General features: G+C 49.7%; 2 protein-coding genes across 5 annotated transcripts in view; one reads left to right on the top strand and one right to left on the bottom strand.

The window, feature by feature from the left end:
• SLC49A4 (solute carrier family 49 member 4) overlaps nucleotides 1-10,507 on the bottom strand; it is a 102,367-nt gene extending 91,860 nt beyond the window's left edge. For both annotated transcript variants that reach the window (XM_082262195.1, XM_082262196.1), the window contains exon 1: nucleotides 10,249-10,507. In XM_082262195.1, coding sequence (XP_082118321.1) covers nucleotides 10,249-10,492 — 244 coding nt within the window. In that variant the 5' untranslated portion in view covers nucleotides 10,493-10,507. The remainder of the gene's footprint in view (nucleotides 1-10,248) is intronic.
• Nucleotides 10,508-11,172: 665 nt separating this feature from the next.
• HSPBAP1 (HSPB1 associated protein 1) overlaps nucleotides 11,173-24,810 on the top strand; it is a 123,478-nt gene continuing 109,840 nt past the window's right edge. The window contains exons 1-2 of one of the 3 annotated variants that reach the window (XM_082262199.1): nucleotides 11,173-11,197; nucleotides 23,500-23,685. In XM_082262199.1, coding sequence (XP_082118325.1) covers nucleotides 23,508-23,685 — 178 coding nt within the window. In that variant the 5' untranslated portion in view covers nucleotides 11,173-11,197; nucleotides 23,500-23,507. Of the gene's footprint in view, nucleotides 11,198-21,279; nucleotides 21,333-23,499; nucleotides 23,686-24,810 lie in introns of those variants that run through there. The other 2 variants (XM_082262197.1, XM_082262198.1) reach the window with 2 other exon arrangements.

Here is a 24,810-nt window from a genome sequence, read left to right as displayed (position 1 = left end):
ACAATCACAGTCTGCTTAAACTAATAACACACAAAGAATGAATTGTTGCCATGTTTTTATTGAACACACCATGTAATCATTCCCAGTGCAGGTGGAAAAAGTATGTGAACTAAGGCTGCACGATATTGGGTAAAAAAGTATATTGCGATATTTCGTTTTTAACGATATATATCCCGATATTTCTCCAGACAGTCTCCGGAGGAGGGATCAGTTAGCAGAGCTCAGCTTTCTGCCAGGGGATCCACCACACTCCTAGAACTTCTCCCGCCCGAGCCTTCTGTCGGAGCCAGAGTGTAGAGGAAGCAGGCTGTCGGTAGCAGCCTTTGTCCCGCAGTGCTCCTCCGCCATGCTCCGGACATCTCCCCCCTCTCCTGCTGCAAACACTGTTCCGCCGCCATGCAATCCGCCCCGTACTCCAGCCCTCCCTCTTAGTCAACAGCCGACCATTACTCTGCCCTGCTCCGCCCATTGTCTCTCCATTGAAAAACATTACAGCCTGATCCCGCCAGGAGAGACAATGGGCGGAGCAGGGTGGAGTAATGGTCGGCTGGATACTAGAGGCAGAGCTGGGAGGGAAGTGTGGGACGGACGCAGTCACTGTAAGTCCTCCTCCTCCCCCCGAGTCCCGACTTCTCCCCGCTCTGCCTAATGCCTAAATATCGTGGCTTCGGCGATATGACTATCGCCCGTGCCTGCAGAACGATAGTCGATATCACATCGACTATCGTTCAGCCCTAATGTGAACCCTTGGATTTAATAACTGGTTGAACCTCCTTTGGCAGCAATAACTTCACCCAAACGTTTCCTGTAGTTGCAGATCAGATGTGCACAACGGTCAGGAGTAATTCTTCACCATTCCTCTTTACAGAACTGTTTCAGTTCAGTAATATTCTTGGGATGTCCGGTGTGAATCGCTTTCTTGAGGTCATGCCACAGCATCTCAATCGGGTTGAGGTCAGGACTCTGACTGGGCCACTTCAGAAGGCGTATTTTCTTCTGTTTAAGCCATTCTGTTGTTGATTTACTTCTATGCTTTGGGTCATTGTCCTGATGTAACACCCATCTTCTGTGGAGCTTCAGCTGGTAGACAGATGGCCTTAAGTTCTCTTGCAAAAGGTCTTGATAAATTTGGAAATAAATTTTTCCTTCGATGATAGCAATCCGTCCAGGCCCTGACGCAGCAAAGCAGCCCCAAACCATGATGCCCCCACCACCATACTTCACAGTTGGGATGAGGTTTTGATGTTGGTGTGCTGTGCCTCTTTTTCACCACACATAGTGTTGTGTGTTTCTTCCAAACAACTCAACTTTGGTTTCATCTGTCCACAGAATATTTTGCTAGTACTGCTGGGGAACATCCCGATGCTCTTGTGCAAACTGTAAAGGTGCAGCAATGTTTTGTTTGGACAGCAGTGGCTTCCTCTGTGGTATCCGCCCATGAAATCCATTCTTGTTTAGTGTTTTACGTACTGTAGATTCGCTAACAGGGATGTTAGCATTTGCCAGTGACTTTTGTAAGTCTTTAGCTGACACTCTAGGATTCTTCTTCACCTCATTGAGCCGTCTGCGCTGTGCTCTCGCAGTCATCTTTACAGGACGGCCACTCCTAGGGAGAGTAGCAGCAGTGCTGAACTTTCTCCATTTATAGACAATTTGTCTTCCCATGGACTGATGAACAGCAAGGCTTTTGGAGATACTTTTATAACCCTTTCCAGCTTTATGCAAGTCAATAATTCTTAATCGTAGGTCTTCTGAGAGCTCTTCTGTGCGAGGCATCATTCACATCAGGCAATGCTTCTTGTTAAAAGCAAACCCAGAAATGGTGTGTTTTTTATAGGGCAGGGCAGCTGTAACCAACACCTCCAATCTCATCTCATTGATTGGACTTCGGTTGGCTGACATCTCACTCCAATTAGCTCTTGGAGATGTCAGTCTAGGGGTTCACATACTTTTTCCACCTGCACTGTGCTGTACCGGCTGAAGCTCCACAGAAGATGGGTGTTGCAACAGGACAATGACCCAAAGCATAGAAGTAAATCAACAGAATGGCCTAAACAGAAGGAAATACGCCTTCTGAAGTGGCCCAGTCAGAGTCCTGACCTCAACCCGATTGAGATGCTGTGGCATGACCTCAAGAAAGCGATTCACACCAGACATCCCAAGAATATTGCATAACTGAAAGAGGAATGGTGAAGAATTACTCCTGACCATTGTGCACGTCTGATCTGCAACTACAGGAAACGTTTGGTTGAAGTTATTGCTGCCAAAGGAGGTTCAACCAGTTATTAAATCCAAGGGTTCACATACTTTTTCCACCTGCACTGTGAATGTTTACATGATGTGTTCAATAAAAACATGGCGGCAACATTTCATTCTTTGTGTGTTATTAGTTTAAGCAGACTGTGATTGTCTATTGTTGTGACTTAGATGATGATCGGATCTCATTTTATCACCAATTTGTGCAGAAATTCATATCATTCCAAAGGGTTCACATACTTTTTCTTGCAGGTGTGTATGTGTAATATATATATATATATATATATATATATATATATATATATATATATATATATATATATATATATATATATACACATACACATACATACATACACACACACACACACACGGAGATGTATAGGTAAATAAATCCGGTGCAAAGTCCAAAACTCCAATCCCATATGAAGGGGACTCTGTGCTGATAAGGAGTCCATACCGGAGAATGTGGAAAAATCCTTGTGACTCTCCAAGTGTGGCCGGTGGGATGGATCACTCCCGATCCCCTCACTCCCAGGACCGCACTCACCAGAAATACCAACCCCCACGGGGGTAATAAGCCTTAAGTGGTTGGAGGAAAATGTCTCCTATGGACCTCTAATGGTATTCCATAAATCCTACTGATATCCTCAGAATCCTCCTATTACTTGGCCGGTATACATCCAGGATTATTCCGGGTATAGAGGAGGAGAAGAGACCTCGTATAGTGTAGTACCGTTAAAATACAATGAAATGTATTTGGTATTGCACTCGCATACAAAGAAGTATCACAGGCTATCATGATGCTTTACCATGTGACCAGCGGTGTCCAATCACAGCTGGTCACATAGTACACAGGAAGAGCCGTTGATCGGCTTTCCTCAGTTCATGCCTGACAGACACGAGTAGAGGAGAGCCCATCTGTGGCTCTTCTAACAGGCGGTCTGCCCTGATAATCAGAGCATTGATAACCAGTGCAGCCCCTTGGTGGGGGGGGGTGTCTCTAGAACCACCAGGGATGCCCACCCATGACCCCAGAGATGCCATCCATGGCCACCAGGGATGGCAATCAGGGCTCAGGGAGCCCGCCAGTGCCCTCCCCAACAGTGCTGCCCGCCAGTGCCCATCATCGCCATCAGTGCTGCCCGCCAGTGCCCATCATCGCCATCAGTGCTGCCCGCCAGTGCCCTCCCCATCAGTGCTGCCCACCAGTGCCCATCATCGCCATCAGTGCTGCCCGCCAGTGCCCTCCCCATAAGTGCTGCCCGCCAGTGCCCATCATCGCCATCAGTGCTGCCCGCCAGTGCCCATCATCGCCATCAGTGCTGCCCGCCAGTGCCCTCCCCATCAGTGCTGCCCGCCAGTGCCCTCCATCGCCATCAGTGCTGCCCGCCAGTGCCCTCCATCGCCATCAGTGCTGCCTGCCAGTGCCCATCATCGCCATCAGTGCTGCCCGCCAGTGCCCTCCCCATCAGTGCTGCCCGCCAGTGCCCTCCCCATCAGTGCTGCCCGCCAGTGCCCTCCCATCAGTGCTGCCCGCCAGTGCCCTCCATCGCCATCAGTGCTGCGCGCCAGTGCCCTCCTCAACAGTGCTGCCCGCCAGTGCCCATCATCGCCATCAGTGCTGCCCGCCAGTGCCCATCATTGCCATCAGTGCTGCCCGCCAGTGCCCTCCCATCAGTGCTGCCCGCCAGTGCCCTCCCATCAGTGCTGCCCGCCAGTGCCCATCATCGCCATCAGTGCCGCCCACCAGAGCCCATTATTGCCCAGCAGTGCTGCATATCAGTGCTGACTATCAATGCCACATTTTAGTGCCACCCCATCAGTGCAGCCTCATCAGTGCAGGAAAAAACTTATCTATTTACAAAATTTTATAACAAACAAAAAAACTTTTTTTTCAAACTTTTTGGTCTTTTTTTATTTTGTTTAGCAAAAAAGAGAAAAACCTTGAGGTGATCAAATACCACCAAAAGAAAGCTCTATTTGGGTATAAAAATGACATACATTTGGTTTAGGTACAGTGTTGCATGACCGCGTAATTGTCATTCAAAATGCAACTGTCCACCTTTAAATTTATATACCAACCCCTCAATATCTGTTTACAAATTGTCACAGCGACTGCTGTTCTGTGCCGTTGCCTTTTTCTATGATATATTTTACTCAGATAATAAAATGTTTTGTATTTTTAATTAAAGAAAATTTCTCTGTGTATTCATTTGCACAGCAATAATCCCATCCCCCCACCCCCTCCCTCTTGAATTCAGCACTATTGGTGGGTATAGGTTTGTTCAGACACTCGGCAAGGACTGCTGCTCCTCTGAAAAGCGATCTGTGATCTATACCCAGATCACTTTCCAGCAGCATTTGGCAGGTAGTGAGGAGGAGGAGATACGTTGCCTCCCTGCTGCCTGATTTAACCCAATAAATGCTGTTCTACTGCACGTGGTCCCATAGATCTCCATTAGTCACATTCGGCAATTGCAACACCAGCGTGATGTTGTTACATTCTTACTGCGGCCGTGGCGTGTGTAGAGACATGAGTGGCTGTGTGTCATCATTCAGGCGGTTTGGCTGTGGTTTTACTGCCCCCCCCCTCCCCCCACCACAAGTGTGAAGGAAGCCTGACAATCACAGCACAGGGCTGTCTGGGAATTCATTGTGAATGCAAAACTCCGCATTTCACTTCTCTGCAAAACCGACATCAGGAGCAAACATTGAAATCCTTCTGTATACAGAGCTGTGCGCCCCGGTGTGACACCAAATACCCCCCCACCCCCGATGTGTGACACCAAATACCCCCCCACCCCCGATGTGTGACACCAAATACCCCCCCACCCCCCAACACCACCCCCGATGTGTGACACCAAATACCCCCCCCCCGATGTGTGACACCAAATACCCCCCCACCCCCGATGTGTGACACCTAATACCCCCCCCCACCCCTGATGTGTGACACCAAATACCCCCCCACCCCCGATGTGTGACACCAAATACCCCCCCACCCCTGATGTGTGACACCCAATACCCCCACCCCCGATGTGTGACACCCAATACCCCCACCCCCGATGTGTGACACCCAATACCCCCACACCCGATGTGTGACACCCAATACCCTCACCCCTGATGTGACACTAAATACCCCACCCCCCCATGTGTGACACCAAATCCCCCACCCCCGGTGTGACACCTAATACCCCCACCCCCGATGTGTGAAACCCAATACCCCCCCACCCCCGATGTGTGAAACCCAATACCCCCCCACCCCACCCCACATGTGTGACACCAAATACCCCCCCACCCCAATGTGTGACACCAAATCCCCCACCCCCGATGTGCACACCAAATCCCCACCCCGATGTGTGACTCCAAATACCCCCCCCCACCCCCGATGTGTGACACCAAATACCCCCCACCCCTGATGTGTGACACCCAATACCTCCACCCCCGATGTGTGACACCCAATACCCCCACCCCCGATGTGTGACACCCAATACCCCCACCCCCGATGTGTGACACCCAATACCCCCACCCCCGATGTGTGACACCTAATACCCTCACCCCTGATGTGACACTAAATACCCCACCCCCCCATGTGTGACACCAAATCCCCCACCCCCGGTGTGACACCTAATACCCCCACCCCCGATGTGTGACACCTAATACCCCCACCCCCGATGTGTGAAACCCAATACCCCCCCACCCCACCCCCGATGTGTGACACCAAATACCCCCCCACCCCAATGTGTGACACCAAATCCCCCACCCCCGATGTGCACACCAAATCCCCACCCCAATGTGTGACTCCAAATACCCCCCCACCCCTGATGTGTGACACCAAATCCCCCACCCCTGATGTGCACACCAAACCCCCCCCCACCCCCGATGTGTGACACCTAATACCCCCCCACCCCTGATGTGTGACACCAAATACCCCCCCACCCCCGATGTGTGACACCTAATACCCCCCACCCCCGATGTGTGACACCTAATACCCCCCACCCCCGATGTGTGACACCTAATACCCCCCCCACCCCCGATGTGTGACACCTAATACCCCCCCCACCCCCGATGTGTGACACCTAAACCCCCCCCCCCCCGATGTGTGACACCAAATCCCCCATCCCCGATGTGCACACCGGCCTCTCCTCATCTCCGCTCTGTGTTTGGAGAACAGAGATACTTCTCTACAGCGTGTCACATTCCTGCGCAACCAACCGCCCACTCAGCATTCCCCTGAGGGGCGCTCAGAGCGCACTGTCACTGGCGGACCACTATGACCCCCCCCCCCCCATCATTCACCTCCTGTCCACTCAACTGTCCTGGAAGATGCTTTTGGGGGGGAGGCTGGTTTAGTTGTGGGACTACAAGTCCCATGAGGCACTGCATGACTGATAGTGAGAGACGACTCCCAGGGTCTGAGGCATGATGGGATTTGTAGTACCACTTCTGGAGGGCCGAGGTTCCCCACCCCCGATTTATGTCACACAGATGAGAGACGGTTTCTTTTATGGCAGTAAACAGGAAGTATTGTTCCTATAATATATACAATGTATCCACGTCACCCACCAACACAGCGCTATAGAATGTGGGAGGAGCTCAATAATGACCGGTCATAGGTCAGTCCTCCGGTGTTCCAATATTCTCATACGGATCTATCAAATGTCTGTGGTATCTAATCCCAACATATCTAATAATGATGCATGTGAGGTACAACATCTCACAAAAGTAAGTACACCCCTCACATTTCTGTAATTATTTTATTCTATCTTTTCATGTGACAACACTGAAGAAATGACACTTTGCTACAATGTAAAGTAGTGAGTGTACAGCTTGTATAACAGTGTAAATTTACTGTCCCCTCAAAATAACTCAACACACAGCCATTAATGTCTAAACCGCTGGCAACAAAAGTGAGTACACCCCTAAGTGACAATGTCCAAATTGGGCCCAAAGTGTCAATATTTTGTGTGGCCGCCATTATTTTCCATCACTGCCTTAACCCTCTTGGGCATGGAGTTCACCAGAGCTTCACAGGTTACCACTGGAGTCCTCTTCCCCTCCTCCATGATGACATCACAGAGCTGGTGGATGTTAGAGACCTTGCGCTCCTCCACCTTCTGTTTGAGGATTCCCCACAGATGCTCAATAGGGTTTAGGTCTGGAGACATGCTTGGCCAGTCCATCACCTTTACCCTCAGCTTCTTTAGCAAGCAGTGGTCATCTTGGAGGTGTTTGGGGTCGTTATGTTGGAATACTGCCCTGCCCCCCAGTCTCTGAAGGGAGGGGATCATGCTCTGCTTCAGTATGTCACAGTACATGTTGGCATTCATGGTTCCCTCAATGATCTGTAGCTCCCCAGTGCCGGCAGCACTCATGCAGCCCCAGACCATGACACTCCCACCACCATGCTTGACTGTAGGAAGACACACTTGTCTTTATACTCCTCACCTGGTTGCCCCCACACACGCCTGACACCATCTGAACCAAATAAGTTTATCTTGGTCTCATCAGAGCACAGGAGATGGTTCCAGTAATCCATGTCCTTAGTCTGCTTGTCTTCAGCAAACTGTTTGCGGGATTTCTTGTGCATCATCTTTAGAAGAGGCTTCCTTCTGGGATGACAGCCATGCAGACCAATTTGATGCAGTGTGCGGCGTATGGTCTGAGCACTGACAGGCTGACCCCTCCCCCACCCCTTCAACCTCTGCAGCAATGCTGGCAGCACTCATACATCTATTTCCCAAAGACAACCTCTGGATATGACGCTGAGCACGGCACTCAACTTCTTTGGTCGACCCTGGTGAGTCCTGTTCTGAGTGGAACCTGTCCTTTTAAACTGCTGTATGGTCTTGGCCACCGTGCTGCAGCTCAGTTTCAGGGTCTTGGCAATCTTCTTATAGCCTAGGGCAGCCATCTTTAATTCTTTTTTCAGATCCTCACAGAGTTCTTTGCCATGAGGTGCCATGTTGAACTTCCAGTGATCAGTATGAGAGAGTGAGAGCGATAACACCAAATTTAACACACCTGCTCCCCATTCACACCTGAGACCTTGTAACACTAACGAGTCACATGACACCGGGGAGGGAAAATAACTGATTCGGCCCAATTTGGACATTGTCACTTAGGGGTGTACTCACTTTTGTTGCCAGCGGTTTAGACATTAATGGCTGTGTGTTGAGTTATTTTGAGGGGACAGCAAATTTACACTGTTATACAAGCTGTACACTCACTACTTTACATTGTAGCAAAGTGTCATTTCTTCAGTGTTGTCACATGAAAAGATAGAATAAAATATTTATAAAAATGTGAGGGGTGTACTTACTTCTGTATGTGATGTATCCAATGGGAAGGAGAGATGTCAATGTTGTACAATGTATCATTCCTGATCTCCTCCCCCCCAGCACAGATCTCCGGTCTCTATGGGAGTCGCTCAGCTGCCATCCTCAGTGAAGTGTCGGAGGGGGAGGGGTGGCTCTCGCTGAGGTCGGGGTACAAATTACAGAACGGGGTGACACTAAGGCGGGGGTCACATCCCTGGTTATAAGAGGCACCACAGACATTTTCACTTCCTCCACCACTCATTACATAACATTGCAGAGTAACCAGAGGAACACATTATTGGGGGGCTGGGAGGGGGACACAGGACAGGGTGCAGAGAGGTGTACGTGGGGGTGGGGGGGGGGGGTGTACAGTGGGAGGAGGGGTGTATATTGGGAGTACAGTGGGGGAGGGGTGTATATTGGGGGTACAGTGGGGGGATGGGTGTACATTGGGGGTACAGTGGGGGGATGGGTGTACATTGGGGTGCACAGTGGGGGAGGGGTGTACATCGGGGTGCACAGTGGGGGAGGGGTGTACATTGGGGTGTATATTGGGGGTACAGTGTGGGGGAGGGGTGTATATTGGGGGTACAGTGGGGGGGGAGGGGTGTATATTGGGGGTACAGTGGGGGGAGGGGTGTATATTGGGGGTACAGTGGGGGGGAGGGGTGTATATTGGGGGTACAGTGGGGGAGGGGTGTATATTGGGGGTACAGTGTGGGGGAGGGGTGTATATTGGGGGTACAGTGGGGGGGGAGGGGTGTATATTGGGGGTACAGTGGGGGGGAGGGGTGTATATTGGGGGTACAGTGGGGGGGAGGGGTGTATATTGGGGGTACAGTGGGGGGGAGGGGCGTATATTGGGGTACAGTGGGGGAGGGTGTATATTGGGGTACAGTGGGGGGAGGGGTGTATATTGGGGGTACAGTGGGGGGGAGGGGTGTATATTGGGGTACAGTGTGGAGGAGGGGTGTATATTGGGGTACAGTGTGGAGGAGGGGTGTATATTGGGGTACAGTGTGGAGGAGGGGTGTATATTGGGGTACAGTGGAGGAGGGGTGTATATTGGGGTACAGTGGGGGAGGGTGTATATTGGGGTACAGTGGAGGAGGGGTGTATATTGGGGTACAGTGGGGGAGGGTGTATATTGGGGTACAGTGGGGGGAGGGGTGTATATTGGGGTACAGTGGGGGGAGGGGTGTATATTGGGGGTACAGTGGGGGAGGGTGTATATTGGGGTACAGTGGGGGGAGGGGTATATATTGGGGGTACAGTGTGGAGGAGGGGTGTATATTGGGGTACAGTGGGGGAGGGGTGTATATTGGGGTACAGTGGGGGGAGGGGTGTATATTGGGGGTACAGTGGGGGGGAGGGGTGTATATTGGGGTACAGTGGGGGGGAGGGGTATATATTGGGGGTACAGTGTGGAGGAGGGGTGTATATTGGGGTACAGTGTGGAGGAGGGGTGTATATTGGGGTACAGTGGGGGAGGGTGTATATTGGGGTACAGTGGGGGAGGGGTATATATTGGGGGTACAGTGTGGAGGAGGGGTATATATTGGGGGTACAGTGTGGAGGAGGGGTGTATATTGGGGTACAGTGGGGGAGGGGTGTATATTGGGGGTGTATTGGGGGGATGGGTGTATATTTGGGGTACATTGGGGTGACTCACCCTTCTTGTCCATCATCCACATGAAGAGGAAGCAGGGGAGGAAGCCGATTGGTCCCCATAGGACGAGCAGGGCGATGTCCAGGCTGGAGAAGCCGTAGACGGCCCGGGCGGAGGCCTGGATTGGCCCCCAGCTGTTCCATACCAATCCCTGCAGGAAGCCCAGAGAGGAGAAGAGGATGAGGACCAACCAGCGCCGCCCGAACACCCGGTGTGTCCTGGCGAGGAGAGGCCGCCGCTCCTCCATCCCCCTCCCGGTGTCTCCTCCGATCTTCCCGGTGTCCTGAACCGGAAGTCAGGAACTCAAAACATCCGCCTTCCTTCTCCGCCCCCTGAGTGACGTCACTCCACATGACAGGAGAGAAAATAAAAACATGTGACAATGGGACCCGCCCACCTGACTGTTCCGCCCTCCTTACCTGGAAGCTCCACCCCGCACTGACCATGTGGAAAGCCTCTTGGTCTCCGACAAAATGGCGGCCCCCGTAAATTGGAGACATAAATTACTTCCTAGTGTGTTCTCAGCTCAGAGGAGTGAGAGGATTCCTGGGAGAAGCATGGATCATACAACAGATACAGGTAAACTTCCCTCCATACAGGGCTGAGAGACACCACGAGTCCCAGCAATGGTGACTGAGCTGAACTGCATGGGACTTCCTGTTGCTCTGAAATAATGAACGGTGTCACCCTCTTCCAATTCCTTTACAGCAGAGCTTAGACTGCAGGAGGGAGAATCAGCATAAGGAGCCAATTAGTTGTGCTGCAGTACAAGAAGCACGCTGATAGGAGAAGAGGGCAGAGAGAGAAGAGCTCATCAGTCTGCTCTTTCTCCTATCCAATCACAGACTGGAGGTGTGGCTATGACAGCCAAGTCTCAGAGGAAGTGGGTTGAATGAGACATTGGCTGAGTGGCTGTTATTCGGCTCTGAAGACTGAGGACATCTAGTGGCAGGTGAGAAGTACTGCGGGGGAGGGGCGGCATTCACCCTTCTTCTCCATAAATCACATGGAGATAAAGCTTGGCCATATTCATCGGAGTACAGAAGTGGGAGGGTATGTGTATATATATATATACAGGGCTTTTTGTCTCCAGGAATAGGTGCAGGCACTCCCCTCTTCTAAGTCACCCCTCTTCTCCACCCCCTACCCACCTCCGAGTGCTGTCCTTTGGTTCCACCATCTACCACCCACCAGTACCCCCCCCCCCTTTTGGAGAATACAGAACCAAGTATCCTGAAGTGGTTCTAGGTCATTTGTATGGAATTTGTTAACGATAACTAGAAAAGCAGTAAAATAGATCCCCTGGAATCAGCAACAATAGATCCCCTAACAATAGATCCCCCTAACAATGGATCCCCCCAACAATAGATCCCCCCAACAATAGATCCCCCCCAACAATAGACCCCCCCCAACAATAGACCCCCCCCAACAATAGACCCCCCCCCAACAATAGATTCCCCCCCAACAATAGGATCCCCCCCAACAATGGATCCCCCCCAACAATAGATCCCCCCAACAATGGATCCCCCCCAACAATGGATCCCCCCAACAATAGATCCCCCCCCAACAATAGATTCCCCCCAACAATAGATTCCCCCCAACAATGGATCCCCCCAACAATAGATCCCCCCAACAATGGATCCCCCCCAACAATGGATCCCCCCCAACAATAGATTCCCCCCAACAATAGATTCCCCCCAACAATACATTTTTCCCTGCAACATATATATGTGTGTATGTATATGTGTATATATATATATATCTACAGTGGGTACGGAAAGTATTCAGACCCCCTTAAATTTTTCACTCTTTGTTATATTGCAGCCATTTGCTAAAATCATTTAAGTTCATTCTTCTTCCTCATGAATGTACACATAGCACCCCATACTGACAGAAAAACACAGAATTGTTGACATTGTTGCAGATTTATTAAAAAAGAAAAACTGAAATATCACATGGTCCTAAGTATTCAGACCCTTTGCTCAGTATTTAGTAGAAGCCCCCTTTTGATCTAATACAGCCAGGAGTCTTTTTGGGAAAGATGCAACAAGTCTTTCACACCTGGATTTGGGGATCCTCTGCCATTCCTCCTTGCAGATCCTCTCCAGTTCTGTCAGGTTGGATGGTAAACGTTGGTGGACAGCCATTTTTAGGTCTCTCCAGAGATGCTCAATTGGGTTTAAGTCAGGGCTCTGGCTGGGCCATTCAAGAACAGTCACGGAGTTGTTGTGAAGCCACTCCTTCGTTATTTTAGCTGTGTGCTTAGGGTCATTGTCTTGTTGGAAGGTAAACCTTCGGCCCAGTCTGAGGTCCAGAGCACTCTGGAGAAGGTTTTTGTCCAGGATATCCCTGTACTTGGCCGCATTCATCTTTCCCTCGATTGCAACCAGTCGTCCTGTCCCTGCAGCTGAAAAACACCCCCACAGCATGATGCTGCCACCACCATGCTTCACTGTTGGGACTGTATTGGACAGGTGATGAGCAGTGCCTGGTTTTCTCCACACATACCGCTTAGAATTAAGGCCAAAAAGTTCTATTTTGGTCTCATCAGACCAGAGAATCTTATTTCTCACCATCTTGGAGTCCTTCAGGTGTTTTTTTAGCAAACTCCATGCGGGCTTTCATGTGTCTTACACTGAGGAGAGGCTTCCGTCGGGCCACTCTGCCATAAAGCCCCAACTGGTGGAGGGCTGCAGTGATGGTTGACTTTCTACAACTTTCTCCCATCTCCTGACTGCATCTCTGGAGCTCAGCCACAGTGATCTTTGGGTTCCTCTTTACCTCTCTCACCAAGGCTCTTCTCCCCCGATAGCTCAGTTTGGCCGGACGGCCAGCTCTAGGAAGGGTTCTGGTCGTCCCAAACGTCTTCCATTTGAGGATTATGGAGGCCACTGTGCTCTTAGGAACCTTAAGTGCAGCAGAAATCTTTTTGTAACCTTGGCCAGATCTGTGCCTTGCCACAATTCTGTCTCTGAGCTCTTCAGGCAGTTCCTTTGACCTCATGATTCTCATTTGCTCTGACATGCATTGTGATCTGGAAGGTCTTATATAGACAGGTGTGTGGCTTTCCTAATCAAGTCCAATCAGTATAATCAAACACAGCTGGACTCAAATGAAGGTGTAGAACCATCTCAAGGATGATCAGAAGAAATGGAAAGCACCTGAGTTAAATATATGAGTGTCACAGCAAAGGGTCTGAATACTTAGGACCATGTGATATTTCAGTTTTTCTTTTTTAATAAATCTGCAGCAATGTCAACAATTCTGTGTTTTTCTGTCAGTATGGGGTGCTATGTGTACATTCATGAGGAAGAAGAATGAACTTAAATGATTTTAGCAAATGGCTGCAATATAACAAAGAGTGAAAAATTTAAGGGGGTCTGAATACTTTCCGTACCCACTGTATATATATATATACACGCACTGGCCACATAGCAAAAATTACTAATCAGCCATTCACAAGGCAGCAAGTCAATGCATTTAGGCATCTAGATGTGGTGAAGACGATTTGCTGAAGTTCAAACCGAGCATCAGAATGGGGAAGAAAGGGGGTTGAAGTGACTTTGAACGTGGCATAGTTGTTGGTGGCAGACGGGCCGGTCTGAGTATTTCTGGGATTTTCACACACAACCATCTCTCGGGATTACAGAGAATGGTGGGAAAAAGAGAAAATATCCAGTGAGCGGCAGTTGTGTAGAGGAGAATGGGCAGACTGGTTCCAGATGATAGAAAAGCAACAGTAACTCAAATAACTCCTCGTTACATCCAAGGTATGCAGAATACCATCTCTGAACGCACAACACATCTAACCTTGAAGCAGATGGGCTACATTTGTATCATTTATCAATTTCCTTCCAATTCACAATTATGGTCACTTTGTGTCATTCAATCACATAAAATCCCAATAAAATACATTTACATTTTTGGTTGTAACATGACAAAATGTGGGAGATTGCAAAAAGAGGTGTGAATACTTTTACAAGGCACTGTAGATGTGTATGTATATGTGTGTGTGTGTGTGTGTGTGTATATATATATACACAGTGCATATCACAGGCTGGGGGCGGGGCCATGACAGTCAGGGCTGAGAGGAAGTGGGCTGGAAGACACTGGGCATCATTCAACCCTGAGGACACCTAGTGGCGGGAGAGAAGTACTGCAGGAAGGGTAAAAAAGTACACTGAAGGAGGGTATACAGTTGGAGAAAGGGGCATATGAGGGGGACATCTAATGGCAGCAGAGAAGTACTGCAGGGGGACAGCTCCAGGCTGAAGAGGAATGTTGCAGCCAAGCAGATTTTTTAAATTTGATGGTTTATCCATTTTTATTTTGGGTGGAGTTCTGCACATCTGCCATAGGTCACCATGTCATGTGACCATGATCTGCTTCATGAGTGCTTATCAAAATTTAACCACTTGAGTGCCGGTCCGTATTTATTTCATTTGTATTTTTAGACCAGGCCATTTCTGCTGTGATAGTTTGATGGACAATTACTCAGTCATGTTGCACTGTACATAAACACACTATATACCATATTTGTGCGACACGTGGAGCTTTCTTCTGGTGGTATTTAGTCACCTTGGGGGGGGGGGGGGTATTTTTTTACTATATAAAGGAAAAAAAGACTAAAGCTTTGGGGTGAATTATATTTCCGGTTCATTTTTTTACCTTATCCTCAGGGGGAGGGGAGGGGGGGGGGTGTCACCTGATTTCCTCCAGGGTGCTGCAAAAACAGGAATCAGTTTATTCTGGATCATGGTCAGGAATTGCCATGGCATGGGTGGGCGCCGGGCGGAGCTGCCAGCACCATAACAACCATTGACAGCTTAGTGGCAGGAAAGGTGGGTTCAGACTTGTGCTGAAAAATGCCAGAGCTCATCCCTAATAGGAATGTGTGGCTGATCCAGGGCAGGCGGCGTGCAGAGCCACCCCAGCATTCAGGAGAGGATGAAAGCCCCCTCCTCCAGACCTTCTCCACCTCTGCTGCACCCCTGGAGTAAAAGGGAGAACTGTGATGTAAAGAGAGGACAGTGTGACTGTTATGGGGGACTCGGATGTGATTGGGAGGACCTCTGATGTAATGGAGGACCTCTGATGTGATGGTGGAACCTTAGATGTGTTGGTGAGGACCTCTGATGTAATGGGGAGACCTCTAATATGACTGGAGGGGACCTCGGATGTGATGGGGGGACTTCCAATGTGATGGGGGGGACCTCTGATATGACTGGAGGGGGGCCTCTGATGTGATGGGGGAACTTCTGATGTGATGGGGGGGGACCTCGTGACTGGAGGGGGACCTCTTATGTGATGGGGGGAACCTCGGATGTGATGGGGGGACTTCCAATGTGATGGGGGGACCTCTGATGTGATGGGGGGGTGTGCTCTGGTGGGATAGGGGATCTCTGATATGAAAGTGGGACCTCTGACGTGACGGGAGGGGGGCCTCTGATATGATTGCTGGACCTCTAATGTGATGGGGGGGGCTCTAATTTAATGGGGGATCTCTGATATGAAAGTGGCACCTCTGATGTGATGGGGAGGGGCTCTGATGTAATGGGGGGGGGTGGACTGCTGATATTATAGGGGACCTCTGATATAAAAGTGGGGCCCCTAATGTGATGGGGGGGGGGCCTCTGATGTAATGGGGGAGGGGCTCTGATGTGATGGGGGGGGGGCTCCAATATAAGGGGGCGGGGCTCTGATGTGATGGGGAAAGAGGCTCTGATGTGATGGGGAGGGGCTCTGATGTAATTGGGGAGGGGCTGTGATGTGATGGGGGACCTCTGATGTTATGGGAGGGGCTGTGATGTGATGGGGGACCTCTGATGTGATGGGAGGGGCTGTGATGTGATGGGGGACCTCTGATGTGATGGGAGGGGCTGTGATGTGATGGGGGACCTCTGATGTGATGGATGAGGGGCATTTTAATGTGATGGGGGAACTCTGATGTGAAAGATGGGAAAGAGGCTCTGATGTAATGGGGGAGGGGCTCTGATGTAATGGGGGAGGGGCTCTGATGTGATGGGGGGGGGGTATCTGATGTGATGTCAGGACTGAGTCCGGGAGTCACAGGCACAGGAAGTGAGGAGGAATCCCATCGATCGGTGACAGCCAGCAGTATAAATGTGACGGAATTCTGAGCTGAATGTCTCGTATTTCTGTATCTCGATGTTGCAGTTCCGATATGTAGCATTTTTTTTTTTTTTTAGATTTGTGACAAAAATGTTGAAAATGAAAGTGAAACATTTCTCGCAAGAACCAAGCGTGGGAATAGCGAGCCATGTGCAGCTCTCGGTGCATCGTGTCGCTCTCCGGGTTCCGCTGTCGCAGTATTACGCGTTTCTGCGTTTTATTGAGGGGAGTGATTGGCGATGTGGCGATCAAATAGTTGAGGGGAAAAAAAAAAAACAATGCGTATTCCCGGAACGCAGCTCCGCAGTTCATTAGTTGAAGCGGCAGATCCGGCGCCATCGCGTTGTCACATCGGAATAATTTATTGGCCAGTTTATAATGCGCAGATGTTTGGTAATGACAAAGAAACGCATTGCGAGTTTTTATCTGGAACTGAGCGCCGGGTACGGGGGGTTGGGGGGGGGGGGTTACCTGCAGTGTGGTAGGGGCTAATACCAAGACAAAGGAGGTGGATATGGCAGCGGGGGTTGGGTGGCGGTTCCCTATTTACTAGAGGTGCAACCGAATGGAAATTTTGGCACCGAAAATGGCAGTTTTGTAAAATTTATATATAATTGTATTTTATTTGACTTTTTAATTTAATATCATGAATTTTAATGAATATGAATTATTTTCCGGCCATTATCGGCACCTTTTGGCTCAAGAAAAGCTCAAGAAATGTTCAAGATTACCAAAAGTATTGGGACGCCTGCCTTTACACACACATGAACTTTAATGGCATCCCAGTCTTAGTCCGTAGGGTTCAGTAGTGAGTTGGCTCCGCCCTTTGCGGCTATAACAGCTTCAACTCTTCTGGGAAGGCCGTCCACAAGGTTAAGGAGTGTCTATGGGAATGTTTCACCATTCTTCCAGAAGCCCATTTGTGAGGTCAGGCACTGATGTTGGATGAGAACGCCTGACTCACAGTCTCCACTCGAATTCATCCCAAAGGTGTTCGGGTTGAGGTCAGGACTGTCAAGTTCCTCCACCCCAAACTCGCTCATCCATGTCTTTATGGACCTTTGCTAGGTGTTCAAAGTGGTTTCTCAGCAAAATAAAGCATGGGGACATGAATGGGGGGGTTGAATATTAAGCAGTTCCTGACCGCCCACCACATATTTACTGCGGCAGGCTGGCCCTCCTGCGCAAAACAACATAGGTATACATGATATCACATGCAATGTGTGTGTGAATTGGGAGAAATTTAATAAAAAAGAAAAATCATCAATGAAAATCCCATGAGCGATGTACACAGTGTGACGGATGATACAGATCACAAGCGGATACAATGTTTCTATTGATAGAATTAGAGTGGATCTCGTGCCATGAAGCTGTAAAGGTCGGAGTTCCCTTTTCTCACTTTCATTTCCTTTTATGATATAATTTCCAGTTCCCAGTTTGTTAACCCTTCACTCTCCCATTTAGGCCCCATTCACACTAGTGCGACTTGTCCCGCGATTTTGGACCGCAAAATCGCATGACAAGTCGTTTTCCATTATTTTCAATGAGCCCCATTCATATCAGTGCGTTTTGAAGTCGCACCGACTTCAAAAGTAGTTCCTGCACTACTTTGCCACGATTTTAATGCGTTTTGAGGCATATAGCCTTGCCATTGCTTTCAAAATCGCGTCAAAATCGCGGCAAAAATCATGCCGCAAAATCGCGGTAAAATTGCGTCGCAATAGTGTGAAAGGGGCCTTACCGCCCCCCCCCCCCCCCCCAGACCTTTCCTGCCCTTGTCCCACAAGACAGATCCCCCAAATTTCTCCAATATCAATCTATGTCAATTTCTCTCACACTAAATTTAGCCGGTCAATGGGGTTGGGATTTACCATCCACTTTACCACCGGAGGATTTTCCTGCTTTACGTCCAGGCCACTTTTTGCAACTTGGCACTGCGCGACTTTAACTGACAATTGCGCAGCCATGCAACGCCGTACCCAAACGAAATTTACGTCCTTATTTTCCCACAAACAGAGCTTTCTTTTGGTGGTATTTGATCACCTCTGCGCTTTTCTATTTTTGCGATATTAATAATAATATCCAATATATTCAATTTTTGTCATATATTTAGGCCAAAATGTTTTTAGCTACATGTCTTTGACAAAAAAAATCCTCAATGAGCGTATTTTTAACCGCTTTAAGAAGATTTTACCCCATTCTTGACCAGGCCATATTTTGCGATTTGGCACTGCGTTACTTTAACGGACGATTGCACGGCTGTGCGACGCTTTACCCAAATTTAATTTATGTCCTTTTTTCCCCACAAATAGAGCTTTCTTTTGGTGGTATTTGATCACCTGTGCAATTTTTAATTTTTGAAAAAAAAAACAATATTTTTACATTCTGATATATAACATTCCCAAAACAAAATTTAAAAATCTAAATTTTTTAACATTTTAGGCCAATTAGTTTTCTGCTACATATGTTTGGTAAAAAAAAAAAAATCACAATAAGCGCATTTTGATTTGGTTTGCGCAAAAGTTATTGCGTTTACTAACTACGGGAAAGATTTATGTCATTTTTATTGTTTAATTTTTTTTACTAGTAATGGCGGCGATCTGCGATTTTTTTTTTTTTTTTTTTTTTTTTGCGGGACTGCGACATTGCGGCGGACAGATCGGACCCCTAACTGACATTTTTGACACTTTTGGGGGGGACCAGTGACATTACTACAGTAATCAGTGCTAAAAATATGCACTGTCACTGTAATAATGACACTGGCAGGGAAGGGGTTAACTTTATTGGTGATCAAGGGGTTAAATGTATGCCTCGTGCTTACTGACGTGTGTGGGGGAGGGGACTGTGTGACACAGACACAGATCTCAGGTTCAGCTATGCTGAATCCTGTAATCTGTCCCTGTCTGTCACAAAGGAGATCCGCCTGCTTTGTTTACACAAGTGGGCGGATTTCCTCCCTCGATCCCCGACGTTCGGGGAAGAGCGGCGCTGATCACCGCCACTCCTCCCCTGGCCCGATTCCCGCTGTGTCTGAATACAGCGGGAGCGAGCCTCCGGCGGCGTGCGCGCGCCGCTGAGAGGGGGCGGGATCCAGCGACGTATGTCTTAGTCGCTGGACGATAACGAGTCACTTTGCCGCAGTACCAGCTCAGTGAGCGGTCGGCAAGTGGCTAAAAATGAAGCACTTAGAATCTGGTGCAGCTGTGCATGACAGCCAATCAGATTCTAATTTCAGTGTTGGCAAAAAAACCTGGAAACTGATTGCTGCACCAGATTCTGAGTGCTTCACATTTAGTAACCCCCCGCCCCCCCCCCCCTCCGTTGACCGGCTAAATTTGGTATGGGACACCAAATAACCCCCCAATATCTCCTTTACCTCTTTCCACCTACAAATTAGAAGACATATTGTATCAAACACCCCAAACCCTCCCCGGACCCCCAGATGTCACAGTGAAAGGCAAAATAATGAAAGCCCCCGGGGCCCTCACTTACAGAGCATCCAGAAAGTATTCACAGCGCTTCACTCTTTCCACATTTTGTGTTAGAGTCTTATTCCAAAATGGATTAAATTAGTTATTTTCCTCCAAATTATACAAATAATCCCCCATAATGACGACGTGAGAGAAGTTTGTGTGAAATCTTTGCAAATTTATAAAAATAAAAAAGGAAATAAATCCCATGTACATAAGTATTCACACCCTTTGCTCAATACTTTGGTGAAGCTCCTTTGGCACCAATTCCAGCCTCCAGTATTTCTGAGTATGATGCTACAAGCTTGGCACTCCTATTTTTGGGCAGTTTCTCCCATTCTTCTTTGTAGGACCTCTCAAGCTCCATCAGGTTGGATGGGGGAGGGTCGGTGCTCAGCCATTTTCAGATCTCTTCAGAGATGTTCAATCGGGTTCAAGTCTGGGCTCTGGCTGGGCCACTCAAGGACATTCACAGAGTTGTCCCGTAGCCTCTCCTTTGTTACCTTGGCTGTGTGCTTAGAGTTGTTGTCCTGTTGGAAGATGAACCTTCACCCCAGTCTGAGGTGCAGAGCGCTCTGGGGAAGGTTTTCATCAAGGATGTCTCTGTACATTGCTGCATTCATCTTTCCCTCAATCCTGACTAGTCTCCCAGTTCCTGCCGCTGAAAAACATCCCCACAGCATAATGCTGCCACCACCATGCTTCACAGTAGGGATGGTATTGGCCAGGTGATGAGCGGTGCCTGGTTTCCTCCAGACATGACGCTTGCCATTCAGGCCAAAGAGCTCAATCTTTGTTTCATCAGAGCAGAGAATTTTGTTTCTCATGGTCAGAGAGTCCTTCAGGTGCCTTTTAGCAAACTCCAGACGGGCTGTCATGTGACTTTTACTGGGGAGTGGCTTCCGTCTGGCCACACCCATACAGGCCTGATTGGTGGAGTGCTGCAGAAATTGTTGTTCTTCTGGAAGGTTCTCCTCTCTCCATAGAGAAAGCCTGGAGCTCTATCAGAGTGACCATCGGGTTCTTGGCCACCTCCCTGACTAAGGCCCTTCCCCCCCCCCCCCCCGATTGCTCAGTTTGGCCGGGCGGCCGCTCTAGGAAGAGTCCTGGTGGTTCCAAACTTCTTCCATTTACGGATGATGGAGGCCACTGTGCTCATTGGGACCTTCAATGCTGCAGAAATGTTTCTGTACCCTTCCCCCAATCTGTGCCTCCATACAATCCTGTCTCCGAGGTCTACAGACAATTCCTTGGAGTTCATGGCTTGGTTTGTGCTCTGACATGCACTGTTACCTGTGGGACCTTGTATAGCTGCTCAGGTGTGAACGGAGTCTCGGTAACCTTCGCTGGGATCTCCAGGAGCGCCGTTCCCGAGGAACGCGTTTTATGGACCCGCCTGTGTCAGTCTTTAGTTAATCAGCGGATTCTTTAGTGAGCGTCTCCATGGGCCGTGTCGCGGTCCCCTTCGCGGCGGGCAGACAGACGGTGAAAGGATTTATCGCTTATTTACTGTCGAGAGCCGCAATCCAAAACTCGTTGAGGTTTAAATGGCCGCGGCAGTATATCAGCGCCTGTTATACCATAAACGGCGTCGTTAAGCGCCGGCTCGGCGGGGAGCGATAAAGTTTGGGGGTTTTTGTTTTTCTCTTGAAGCCGCCCGGGTCGGTGATTTCCCTGCTGGGAGGAATCCTTCATTACAGCGACCGGCGAATCGCGGCGACAGCTGGGGCTCGACGGGACTCCCAGATAATGGAGGCGCTCGGAGAACGCATGCGGCGCGACGCCTGATGGAAGCGGATCAGGAGGGAGGCTGATGGATGGGGGTATCCTTCTAATCCTTTTCGGGGGGGGGGGGGGGGGCTCAGGAGGGGGGGATGGGTTTTGCTTCGCAGCGATCAGCCGCTTGTTGTCTCTATATTGGAACTCCGAACAAACGTGAGACTCCGCCCACCCCGCCTGCCGGGACCCCGCCGGGGTATGAAGAGGACCAATCACTACCTGCATGAATATATCCCCGACTATACACCGCAACAATGTAACCGGTCAGAAAAACTCCATTCATTCACAGTGACTCCGCCTACCCTGAGATGATGTCATCAGTCTGCTGCAGGCAGGAGGAAGCATTTCCTCAGTCTCCCCTCCCCCAGTGATCAGACTGTACATTGTAACTTTGTAGAAGGAGGAGGAAGCATTTCCTCAGTCTCCCCTCCCCCAGTGATCAGACTGTACATTGTAACTTTGTAGAAGGAGGAGGAAGCATTTCCTCAGTCTCCCCTCCCCCAGTGATCTGACTGTACATTGTAACTTTGTAGCAAGTCACACAGTTGGGGGGGGGGGGGGGGGTGATCTGTATCAGACATGCAAACACAACCATTTTTATTGCATGCCTTAAGTGACATCATCACCAGGTCTCTGTGATTCTCTATGCATTGCAGACAGTTGGTGGGAGGGGCCTGGGAGGGGGGCGGTACACAGCTTCCTGATGGCATCACAGCCCCCTGCCTCCGTACTCCTCCCAGGAACCCTCAGTCTCAGCAAGCAGTGGGCGGACTCTTGGGAGGAGTTATGCAAATAAAATGCTTTGATGGGCGGGTGTCAGTGTGGAGGAGTGGGTGTTCCTAGGCAGGCTGGATTTGCATCGGTAACGCCCACATGTGATGCAATTTATTTTTTTGGTATGACGTGTGATCAAGCCAGAAAACCCGAAACTCTTTTTTTGAGGGTATAAGATTGGGGGAGGGGACATTAGAGTGTAAGCTCCTCTGGTACAGAGACTGATGTGACTGTGGGGGAGGGGATATTAGAGTGTAAGCTCCTCTGGTACAGAGACTGATGTGACTGTGGGGGAGGGGATATTAGAGTGTAAGCTCCTCTGGTACAGAGACTGATGTGACTGTGGGGGAGGGGACATTAGAGTGTAAGCTCCTCTGGTACAGAGACTGATGTGACTGTGGGGGGAGGGGACATTAGAGTGTAAGCTCCTCTGGTACAGAGACTGATGTGACTGTGGGGGGAGGGGACATTAGAGTGTAAGCTCCTCTGGTACAGAGACTGATGTGACTGTGGGGGAGGGGACATTAGAGTGTAAGCTCCTCTGGTACAGAGACTGATGTGACTGTGGGGGGAGGGGACATTAGAGTGTAAGCTCCTTTGGTACAGAGACTGATGTGACTGTGGGGGAGGGGACATTAGAGTGTAAGCTCCTCTGGTACAGAGACTGATGTGACTGTGGGGGGGGAGGGGACATTAGAGTGTAAGCTCCTCTGGTACAGAGACTGATGTGACTGTGGGGGGAGGGGACATTAGAGTGTAAGCTCCTTTGGTACAGAGACTGATGTGACTGTGGGGGGGGAGGGGACATTAGAGTGTAAGCTCCTCTGGTACAGAGACTGATGTGACTGTGGGGGGGAGGGGACATTAGAGTGTAAGCTCCTCTGGTACAGAGACTGATGTGACTGTGGGGGGACATTAGAGTGTAAGCTCCTCTGGTACAGAGACTGATGTGACTGGCTCAGTGATCTCTGTACAGCACTGCGGTATATGTCAGAGATATATAAATGTATAATAATAATAGTGTGTGACTGTGGGGGAGGGGACATTAGAGTGTAAGCTCCTCTGGTGTTAATTGATTGGCGATTTTTCTCTTTTTCAGGCTCCAGGATGAAACCATTCACAGCACAGGAGGCCAGAGAGATTGTCTTCGGCTTGGACCGCCCCGCAGTTTTCCTCAACATGGCTCAGGATTGGCCGGCTTCTCGCTGGGACGTTGATCGCCTGTCTGACCTCTTGCAGGACAAGAGCCTGCGCTTCCGAATTGGGAAGAGGAGAATAGATGCAGGTCAGTCAGCAGAACCTGTGAATTGTGAGAAATACTTTTACTTTATCTCCTGTATTGTTGTCACTGGGTCTCTGTACTTCTCTATGTAATGCAGGCAGATCAGGGCTGGTGGGAGGCGGCTGTACATTGCTTCCTGCAAACATCACTGCCCCCTGCCTCAGTACTCCTCTTAAGGGCCCTCAGTCCTGATGCAAGCAGTGGGAGGAGTTATGCAAATATAAAAATGCCTTGATTTGTGGGCTGGGCATTATTCTGGAGGAGTGGGTGTTCCTAGGCTGGCATCCTCCCTAGTTAAGGTCCACTTGTGATGCTGAGACTTCATGATTGAAAGAAATGAAATCCAATGAAAAAAAGGGGTGGACCAGGGACAGTCAGGCTGGGGAGGAAAGAGCTAGATGATGCCAGGGAGCCCTATCACATGTGAATAGCGGACCAGTCAGCAGGACTACAGACCTTACCAGAGGAGACTGGAACAGGACAGAGATGAAGGATTAGAGGTCAGAGGTTGAGGTAGGTGGCAGACAACCAAATGCAGTCAGGCAGCAGAGGGCGGTACCGGGGACGTCGGTCCAATCAGGAAATGGGCTGAAAGCCAGCGCCCAGGACTGAGCAGTCCAGGACCCACCGCCGACAGCGGGGCAGCGCGGGACTTCCAGACCCCCAGGAAAGATGCTGGACGTGTCTTCTTACCATACCGGTATTTGTGCTCCAGTCTAGGAAGTCGCCGACTACCTGAGAGCTAAAGAGTGATAAAATGTATCTGCCAGTTGTCTGTTTGTTGCCAACCCAGACTGACCGGTCTACTTTCTCTCCTACTGCCTGCCCAAACCACTTCCTGGACCTGTCTACACTCTTGCCTGCTGCCTGCCTCGACCTCTGTCTGGACCGGACTACTCACTTGCCTTCTGCCTACCTCAAAACCTGCTAGGACCTAGCTACTCTGTCATCTGCCACCTGCCTTGACCTTTTCCTGGACCTAACTACTCTCTTGCCTGCCACCTGCCTACACCTGACTAGTTTCTTGCCTGTCTCGATCTCTACCTGGACCTTATCACTCTCTTGCCTAACCTGCCTTGACCTCTGCCTTGACATCACTACTCTCTTGCCTGCTGCCTGCCTTGACCC

Source organism: Pelophylax lessonae (assembly GCF_965119305.1).
Source record: "Pelophylax lessonae genome assembly, chromosome: 6".
Classification (NCBI taxonomy): domain Eukaryota; kingdom Metazoa; phylum Chordata; class Amphibia; order Anura; family Ranidae; genus Pelophylax; species Pelophylax lessonae.
This window is presented reverse-complemented; position numbering and strand designations above follow the sequence as displayed.